The sequence below is a fragment of the Pteropus alecto genome, unplaced genomic scaffold (assembly GCF_000325575.1).
Source record: "Pteropus alecto unplaced genomic scaffold, ASM32557v1 scaffold12, whole genome shotgun sequence".
NCBI classification, from domain to species: domain Eukaryota; kingdom Metazoa; phylum Chordata; class Mammalia; order Chiroptera; family Pteropodidae; genus Pteropus; species Pteropus alecto.
In genome coordinates this window covers 2,557,615-2,567,815 of record NW_006432669.1, presented here as the reverse complement: position 1 = coordinate 2,567,815, position 10,201 = coordinate 2,557,615, and the positions used below count along the sequence as shown (strand labels likewise).

The 10,201-nt window shown below is 35.3% G+C and overlaps 1 protein-coding gene and 2 non-coding genes across 5 annotated transcripts in view; all 3 read right to left on the bottom strand.

Annotated features, from left to right (window-relative positions):
• Positions 1-10,201, bottom strand: part of CEP295 (centrosomal protein 295) — a 50,281-nt gene that overhangs the window by 185 nt on the left and 39,895 nt on the right. Inside the window, exons 19-29 of one of the 3 annotated variants that reach the window (XM_006907474.3) lie at positions 7,103-7,206; positions 6,494-6,593; positions 5,869-6,114; positions 4,969-5,108; positions 4,083-4,260; positions 2,806-3,455; positions 2,057-2,194; positions 689-785; positions 343-507; positions 176-269; positions 20-98 (exon numbers count right to left, since the gene is read on the bottom strand). In XM_006907474.3, coding sequence (XP_006907536.2) covers positions 20-98; positions 176-269; positions 343-507; positions 689-785; positions 2,057-2,194; positions 2,806-3,455; positions 4,083-4,260; positions 4,969-5,108; positions 5,869-6,114; positions 6,494-6,593; positions 7,103-7,206 — 1,991 coding nt within the window. Of the gene's footprint in view, positions 1-19; positions 99-175; positions 270-342; positions 508-688; positions 786-2,056; positions 2,195-2,805; positions 3,456-4,082; positions 4,261-4,968; positions 5,109-5,868; positions 6,115-6,493; positions 6,594-7,102; positions 7,207-10,201 lie in introns of those variants that run through there. The other 2 variants (XM_015585976.2, XM_015585977.2) reach the window with 2 other exon arrangements.
• Positions 6,682-6,750, bottom strand: LOC112476258. Its single transcript, XR_003045013.1, has one exon. It is a non-coding gene; the product is annotated as a small nucleolar RNA U2-30 (small nucleolar RNA).
• LOC112476260 lies at positions 6,900-6,979 on the bottom strand. Its single transcript, XR_003045014.1, has one exon. It is a non-coding gene; the product is annotated as a small nucleolar RNA U2-19 (small nucleolar RNA).

Sequence of the window (10,201 nt, the reverse complement as noted above, 5' to 3'; positions counted from 1 at the left end):
TGTAGGGGGCCCTGCTTACCTTATGAAATTCTTTTGCCCTTGCTCTATTTTGGGCATAAGCATCTTGCTTTGCTTTCTCATCTAACTGATTGTATAATCTGTAAGAAATTTATATGGAATTAAAGGCAAATATTTCAGAAATGTGAATTATATTTTATTATTCATATATACATACCTTAGAGCTCTTTGGTGCATGAGGGCTTGTGCAGTCTTTCTGTCTTGGGGAAGTAACACTCTAGTCACACCTTTTAGGCAACTCACAGATGAACCTGAGCAGATGGACAGATTTGATTTGAGAGATTCTATTTTTGGAAAATGATACAAATGTTTTTCAGAACATACCTGTAGGTTTCCCCTTAACTATTTTGCTTGGAGAATTTTCTGAGACACGAATTTTATTCTTTATTTCCTTCTGTCTCTGAGAGGATCTCTCTATAAATGATTTTTTTTTCTTTACAAATGCTTCTTGTAAGCTTCCTGGCATAGGTGTAAACTTGGGAATGGTTCCTGTTAAAACAAATTTGAAGCTACTTTCTTCTCACTGAAATTTTTTACGTCAGCAGTATGCAAGATTATGAGATTCCTACTTCCCACCTATCCCACCTAGAAAAGTGGAGGCTGTGAACTTGAGTAGAGAACTCCCGTGAGCCCCTGAATTTACTAACCATTTCAGATGCTCAGGGCATACCTGCTGATGCTATAGCTGGCTTCTCCACAGAATGCTCTGATACAGCTGGATAATCTGAGGTTTCTGTTTCTGATACAAGAGGCAGAAATTCACTCACCTAATTACAAAAAAGTCATAGATGAATTTACCACTTTTCACCTCATTGTATAGCAAAGGCTCTAAACTTAACCAGGTTTTATCTAAACCCTGATTCCCTTGGGAAGACAAAAAGATGCTATGTCCAATTAACTTGGCTCTAGTTCTCACTTGTTCACTGCTTTGTGTTCCCCTCATATCTGTCTCAATAGCTTTAGGTCTGAATTTTCTGGGAAGGGGAAGTATTTAATAAATGGTTTTATTTCTGAAAAGACTGTATGTTACCAGCAATACTAGAGAAGATTACTAAGTCTACCTGCCATCCTATCACCTCTACTATATCCTCACTACTTGTCTGTTGCCTCAATACCCTTGTCAGTAATCATAATTATCAGAGGTGAAGTCCATTCTAATTTGGCTTTAGGCCACAAAAATTAAAGACTTGCATACAACAAATTCTTCATTAACCTGGAGACTAAATTAAGATTACATTAATAGTAGAATTCTATTCATGACTGCCTTATAAGAACTGGAATTATGAGCCAGGCAAGAATCAAATGGTTTGCTTGTAGTGGACAAGCAGTACAGAAACATGCAGTCAGTATGATTTGAAATACGTTCTTATTTTTACATCAGGACTGAAAAGTGAAAAAACTTCCAAAACAACAACATTCTACCTCTGGTTTGGATTTCCTTATCCATTTTCTAGAGCACAGTACTGGTTCATCGCCTGTTAGTAAGTGGGTCACACAGTAGGAGGTGAGCGGCAGGCAAACCAGCGAAACTTCATTTGTGTTTGCGGCTGCTCCCCAGCAGTAGCATCACCACTTCGGCTCCACTTCATATCAGGCGTTAGATTCTCATAGGAGCACCGGTTCCTGGTGCCAAAAAGGTTGGGGACCACTGTTCTAGAGCACCTGTGCTGCCTCAGCTTTGGAACAAAGTATCTTTCATTGGAGAATGGAAGGCAAGAGTTCCAACTTAAGTCTGAATGAAATCTATTATATCAGAAATACACATATTTAGGACTACTACATGCTACTAAACAATATTATTGGGGGTTTGAGAGACTTGCTGTCAGCTCTCAGTTTTGGCTGTGAGCAAATTAAGACTCCTGTTCACTTAGTAGTTTGTACTTGAGCAGTAAACTGCAAACTAATATGAGGAAGGAAATTAGTTTGCAAACAATTATGGAAGAAAAAAATGCCATGTGGAGAGAAGTGAAAAGAACAATTATCCTTTTCTATTTCCCAATCCTCAGCTATGGGTTCCTGCTTAAATGAGGTGTATTACCTGAAAACTTTCTGCCTCATTCTCTTTCCTTTCTCCAAGGGTTAAGTTTGCAAAATCCACTTCAGCAATACTGACATCACTGGTGCTTACTAATGTAAGCTCTGGTTCTTCCATTATGCCATGGCCAGACTCTGTCTCCTGTGTAGTAAAATTAAAAAGGAAGCTAAATAGCCTTAAACATTCAAAATGAAATACTGTGCAATTATAGAACAGCAGACCAAGATAGTACACCTCTACTTTCAGAAACACTGGGGATGGGTAAAATAACATTTCTCTGAAAATATCTGCAAGGATTACAAACTCAAATGCTCACAAGGCTGGACAGATAAGTACAGGTTAACTGGGCTGTGCAGAATCAGAGGGTACATCCCATCTAAAAGGAGCAGCAGCTATTGGATTGCAGCCAAATGTAGGCAACTGCTGCCAGAATAAGGGAGATGCCATCTTTCAAACATTGAACAAGATTTTTTTGAAAGACTACAAAGTAAGTTGAAAAAAACAAAATGTAAAAGCAACCAAATCATATTCGTGGTCTAGATGTAGCCCTTATTTTCAATCTCTTAAAACATCTTCAATCTCTTACAATCTCTTATCTGTGGAAGGACAATACTATATTCAGGTGACGAGTTGAAACCTAGAACATTTAAGTCAACGCAGTGCAATGAAGTTCAACACAGGGCTGAAGCATATGCTAGCCACCGTACCTCAGGGAATTTAAATGTTATTTATACAACACAGATTTTACTTACCCAGACTGGAATAGAGCTCTGTAGTGAAAATGAACCAGAACTTAAAAACGGCTCAGACTGTGATAGCTGAGAGAGGTTTTGTGTGATTTTTGGAGTTTCTGCTTTAGTTGAGTTCTCAAAATATTTTTCATTCTGAAGAGTTAATGAATATGGTGTCTGAATTCCCATCTCCACTGTTCTTACACATAGCTGTGAGTCAGTTTCCTCTACAGATGGATTTGTATTTAAAACCCCACAGGTTTTATTATCATCAATGAGTCCTTGACTTTGTAACACTGGATCAACCCCTCTTTCTGATAGTTCTCCAAAGGCCAGTCTTTCTTTCCTGTCTTCTAGTTGGTCTTTCATTGAGCATGCACTAGAGGTAGAACTACGCGGAGGGCTATGCTGTAGATTTAACTGATGAAATACATTAGCCTCATCAGATAAACTGAAAACTGAATCTGGAAAATTTCCTACAGAAAGCTGGAAATGAACACTTTTTTTCTTATTTTGTAGTATTTCAGTCTGTTCAGAGGAGTAGTTCTGATTGTCCATGCCTTGGGAAGAATCTCTTGCTTCAATGCTAAAAATACTTGGTAGATCAGCATGCTGGCTCCCCTCCTGGGAAGAAAATTCTGGCAGAAGTTGTTTAAAAGATTGTTCAGATCCTGCATTAAGAAGTTTAAGAAATCAGTTAATCATCATATGTTATAAAACTTAAATAGAGATATAGTCCCTGACAGTCTGAGTAAACTGCAAAGGTTACTTCCTACAATTTTAGGAGAGGAAGCTCATGTTTGTAAACACGAAGAGAAAGCTAAAGGATGGTCAGTGATTTTTCAAATAACTCCACTACTCACGCAATGTATTTCCTAATATTTAATTTAAAAAATATGGCTATGAGGACATCTTCCCCCGTAAGAGAAGCAAATATTGATTTTGTTATAACAGGAGTTAGGTTAAAACATGAATGTGTATCTCATGTATAGTGTATGTGTGTGGGTGTGTGTATGTATAAAATTTGTACAAAGTTTCAGAAGGATATTTAAACTTAACTGTAAGGGTTGAGTTATGGAAAGTGAGCAAGAGACAGGACTTTTTTTTTATTTTATCGAGTTCATGACTGAAAATACAAACTCAGCATGTATTACTATTTAAACAAATACACAAAGAAATAGAACTTGTAACACTGGGGACCGGGAAGTGGACAGGAATAGAGACAAACCAAGAGCTGCTAGGCACAATTTCCAAGCAACCAAGAAAAAAGTATTTTTTTCCAACTTAATCATACATACCCTCGATAATATTTTCTGTGGGAAAACTGTGAGCTGCAGTGTGAGCCAAGTTAGGGTCAGGTTGCTGATTCAGGCCTATGTTAAGAGGAGAATGCAGGCTGGTCCTCAGTGCTGTAAAAGAAACTGTACTTTTGGATGACATAGTTGCATGGTGGCTTTCACATGAGGAGTCTGAGCTCTGAAGAAAAGAACAGGGAAACGCTGAAATACTGGTTATTTATTATAAGTTGAGACAATAATCCTTATGTTCTTTGATAGTACTCCTTAATTGCCACTTCACTATCACACTAATTTGCTTATTCAAACCCAATTCTTCCATTTCAATCAATATGAAAGAGACTACAGAATTAACCAGATTGAGTGTAGAACATGATGTCATTTTCTGAAAAGCAAAACTATGTGCAGCAGCCTGGGGTGTCAGGATGTACAAGTAGAAAGACCTAGGTTTGAATCTTAGCTCCTCTACTGTATAGAAAGAGACTTTAATTATATTTACCTGAACAGTTCAAGGCTGAATTCCATTAAAGTAAAAAACAAACAAAAATACTAAAAACAAACTAAAAATATTCTCAAGGCTTGTATGGGTCATACTCACTAGATGGAGATAAGGCTAACAGGACAAAATACTAATGCAGCTATTTTCAATCTTGGTTCTAAATTAGAATCACTTGGGGAGCTTTAAAAACAAATCCCGAAATCTGAGCACTCTTAGGGATTCTGTTTTAATTGGTCTGGGGTGCAGCCTGAGTATTGGGATTTTTAAAAGCTTACCACATGATTCCAATTGGCAGCCAAGGTTAACAACCATTTGTTCTCTTCTAACAGAAGAAAATTTAACAAACTGTTCTTGAAAATTCATTGCAATGAAGCATATACTTTAGTATACCTGGTAAAAGTCTCTGCTCTCTTGAGAAATCCCAGAGGATAATGATGACAAATCAAAATCTGGATGTGGTTCTAAGGGTTTAAACAGCTGATGATGCAAGTTTGGAAAAATGTGTTCCAATTCTGGAAAGTCAAGATCAACTGTTGGCATTTTGAGAAAAAAATATAAATTTATTTTTAAAATAAAGCCAAGAAAAGTAGTACTAAGAAATATTCATAAAAGCTTACTTTTAAGTAACTCTAAAATTCAACAAAATTGCTTCCATTTTTTTTCATTATCAGCAGATGTTTTCAGATTAAGTAGTACCATTATTTTCAACATACAAAAAATAGGGATATTCTCAGTGACCAAAACCTTTGACAAATATGTCTCCATTTCTACAAGGCCCAAAGTCTTATGAAATTAATTAGGACTGAGAGGCCATTATAATCACTGCTTTGTTATAAGCTTTGTTATTCTCACTTAGCTCACTTCAGGTCAATGATTAAAAAAAAAAGCTCACCATATGCAGCTTTTACTTAGTACTGAGCTTTTACTGTATTGAGTGTTACTATGGGCCACGCAATATCACAGCTAGTAAAACGGTCAAAGTAGGAGTCAAATCCAGGTCTGAGTGATTTCTGAGCTCTTGTTCTCAATATTGGCAATACATACTGCCTCAGGCTGTTATCTAACTTTGCAACTGTAATGGAAGATCTGCTACACTCTTCTACATGTCCTTCTGTCTAATTTGTTCCAAATCTTCTCTCTCACTAAACGCTCTGTTTTCCATAGCATAACTGTGCTGTGGCAGGCCATAAAAATGTGGAGCTCAAACAATCACTACTTAAAACTAAAAAGAATGAAAGGTTTAAAGTTAAAAACAGTTTATATGAAAGTATTTGTTCAAAATAATTTTACCCCGCAAGTCTTTTTGAGTCATCAAATTTGCTTCATTTATGTACTTGTCTATCATCTGCTGAACGTGCGCTTGACCAGATGTACATTTTTCCACTGCAGCCAACATAGGTTTATGAATGTCCCAAGAGGCCTGCCTTTGGTAAATAACTTGTGATGGAGGAACTATAGAACTTAAAATATTTGTTTCTTCTTCTTTGCCGGTGGTAGATTCTTGTTCCCTATGGTCCACATACTCTGAAAATGATTCTGAAAATTGAGTTTAATGAAAATTTTAGTGGCTGGGTACTTCCTTAGAGGTAAATTTTGGCAGAGAGGCACAGCGATATACATTTATAAGGGGTCACTGTAACCAAGAAATTTGCTCAAATAGCTTCCCACTGAATGGGAAAATGTGACATTAGCAGATGCTTTTCAAAGTGTTGGTGATCTACAGACCATCTTCAAGGGTCTGCAGGCCTGTGACTTCCAATGTTTAGAATATCATACTGTCCAAACTTTACTTTTGAGATTCAAAGAAACAGTCCCTCTCAGCACAATGTCAAAAGCAATGTTTGCTCTCACCATTGTATTGCAACTGAACGGATGCTGTCTCTCAATTTATTCACAAATGTTTTGACATTATTACCTGGATCTGTAAAGCTCAAATCTATGTTTTCATAACTTAAGCTCCCAGTAGAAACAGTTACTGAAGACAATGGCTCATGATAAATCTCTTGTGTGTCAGCCTAAAAATTAAAGAGAACAATAGACCATAATGTAGGAAATAATATCTGGAGAAAAACCCAAATCACCAATATCGGCAGTTACGAATTCTGAGCTCAGATCAAGTGTAGAAACCTTCATATTTATAAGGTCAGTAGTAACACCTTTTCATCATTGCTCAGAACTGATTAGCCTTTCATGCACACATAACTCCCCAACCCCAAATCTCATTCATTCATCAGCAAATCCTCACTTACCCACTGTTACTTTTACACACACACACACACACACACACACACACACACACTCCTATTGTTTATACTTTTGCTTCTCAGAACTATAGAGATCATGCATCAGGTAGACTGGAAGGTCTTCTGATGCTCAGATTTGGCTATTTTCATCATTGATCCACTTAGAAGTAGATCTCAGAGAACACTAACATTTAACAAATGTTCATTTCTATGAACAAAACAAAAGAGAATATAAAGCCAAATAACTCTAACAATGCAGTGCACATTAAGACATTACTAACCTTACTATCTGGCTTCACAGCTGGACTCAGATATGTATGTTCTTCTTCCTCCACGGCATAACTTAATACTGCATGATTCTCAATCACAGCCTCCTTAACCTTGACTGAAATGGAAGGAAAAAAGGTATGCATTATGACAAATCAAAATCTTGGCACCAGAAAGCATCATTTCCTGCTTTCCTACAATTTTCTTTCATATTTTGCTTTTAGAGTTTCCTTATATTAGACCAAAAAGAAAAAAATGAACAGAAAAAAATCATTCATTTTATTATTCAAACATTTACCAGTCAGCACAATATACTTTTTTTTCTTGGAAAACTGTAGGTGTCATTGTTATTTTATGAATAAAACTCTTTTGAAAAGAGCCAATGTGATGTGAAATAGTTTGTCATCGTTTTAAGTGAATAAACAGGAATATTCAATCATAAATACAGTATGATCTCAAAGTTGAGAAAAACATATAAAAAGGACAACCAGTGGTTGCTTATGAATGGTAGGACACAGAGGAATTTTCTTTTTAACTTTTAATGCTTTCTAAAATCACAATGAGCATGCATTGCTTTTATTATGAACTATCATTTATAATTATATTTGAGATACTAAAATACATATAAAATTATATTTTGTCTCACTATTAATAATTCAGGTATACTGAGTTAATTTTTCTCTTATGTCCAGCAGCCAACATTTACGAAAATGCCAGCTAAGGCATATGATTAGCTATGGCTCTAAAAATTAAAACTGCTCCACCAAATATAAACTAAAAATTTCTGTCTCATTATCGCCATGTTATTAAGAGATCATGCACATTAAAAGTATGTTTCTTAAATGTTTGTGTAGGAAATGTTTTCTAAAGGGTAACCCAGGACACAGACACACACACATGTATATCTGTATCTGTGTGTGTATGTACATATTTACTTATAAAATATCTATATTATAGACATTAAAGTAGGAATAAGGCTAATACCAATCACAGCCTCCTTAACCTTGACTGAAATTTAAAAATATATTACTATATAATATATTATATAGTTCATTTAAAAATATATTACTATGACATAAGTGAAAGAACCATTTAACTGTTATTTGGTAGCTTCTATAACACACTAGAATTTTAAGTAAAGAAGATAAGATGGTAAAATTTTATAGTGAGTTATTTTTTCTTAAGTATCTCATTTCAAAAGCTAGTTGGGACATTGGAAATTAATCTGGGTTTTTTTAATTCACACACAATTATATACTACTCTCTATAATATACCAAGATAACCTCAGAGGAGAGATGAATGAACAGGGTAGCATTTGAGTAGTGGTAGAAAGTGAAAAACAAAAATTGGAGAAAAGAGCAGAGTCAGAGTTATTTAAGATACTAAAGAATTCAATGAATAGGTCCTTGAAAGTAGTTGGAAGAGAAATAACTGTCATTGGTTTGGAAATGGTTCAGTGACAGTAGAGACCCATTAGGAGCTTCATAAAAACAAAGTAACATTATGAAAGCAATGCCTTAAAGCAATCTTTCCATGCTAAGAGGAAGGCAACATTTTCTGCTTTCCTACAAAAGCAAGGGTGCAGAGCTTGAAGTTATTGATGCCATCTAACAGCTATTAAGATATAAAGGTGAGCTGATGAGGACCCGAACAAAGTGCTAGGGAGGGAATGGAGAAGTAACGAAACTAAGACCCTCCCTTCTATGATAAAAACAATATAAATCTGAGGCTGATTATGAGAGGAGAAAAGCAGCCCCCGAGCCAGGAGCTGATCTGGCACAATCAGCAGGGCCTTGGTGTTCTCCTGTTAAACATTAACGATTTCACAGAACACCAATATCAGAAAAGTCCACTCTGTGACCATGATGATGGATCAAGAAAAAAAATAGACTACTCGTACTCATTTCTGAACATAGAAAAAATCATGACTATTGTCCAGACCACAAAAATGACCAAGAATCTCCTTATCCTGACTAACAGAAGTGACTGCTGCTTCATTATTACAGCTTTAATTGGCTTCACTCCATTATTTCTACCTCCTAAATAAGAATTTTTTAGGTATCCCAAAATAGAATTACCCTGTTCCCTGATAACATCCAATACTAAGCAAAGCCCCATTTCCTTGAATCTTCCCCCAAATCACCTAATACAAGCCCAAATATTACAGTAACTTCTAATACCCACTTATTGAAACATCTTATGGTCCCCTGTCATGGCATTCTACCTCACCACCACAAGTCAAAATCACCCAGCTTTGCTCAACTACAGGTGTGTTCCTGGTAGTCTGGCTAGAGGACATCAACAGCTAGAATAAAAAGGAAATACAAGTATCTGATGGCTAAATCTAAAAGAATGATATAGCGGTTTTACTTTAAAATGTCAAAAACTGTAATTCACTGGAAATTATATCTGTTGCAGTTATTTCAATCTCCAATTTAAAAAAAAAAAGTGAAAGTCGATTTCTCGATAAACCCTCAAAAAGAAAATAGGTCTCTCTCACCTTTCGTTCTATTGAACTATATAGATAAAACTAAGATAATCATTCATGTACATGTGAAAGCTAAAATAAAAAGAAATCTGGTTAGAAAAGGTAACTACTTAAAAGGTGCTCTAGAATTAATAAAGCGGTACAAGAACTATGCTCTGTAGGTAAACGTAATACATGTAAAATAGCTTGTTGTATACTTACATAAATTCAAAAGCAAGAAAATTAAAATTGCTTGTCTTTGGGTGGCAGAATTAAGAGATTTAAAGTTTTGTCCTTGTAACTCTTTTTTTCCAAATGTTTAAAAGTAAACATAAAATAGCTCATTTAGAAAGCCATACATAGAACTTTTTAAATATAATATTTAATAGTATTTAAATGTGAATTGTTATGAATAGGCTTAAATACAAAATTTGTAAAGGTTGACAACTATAAAAACCTCATATTTTCATATACTTCCTACCAGCATTTACTTAGTGAAACAACAGAAAAGTGAAATGATTCTTTAAATAAACTTCACTTACTTCATTCAACTTTTTCTGTACAGAAATACATGCTTCTTATAAAAAAAAAAATCTACAATATGTGAACATAAAAAATAGAAAGTAAAACCCTGTCTCCAACAAA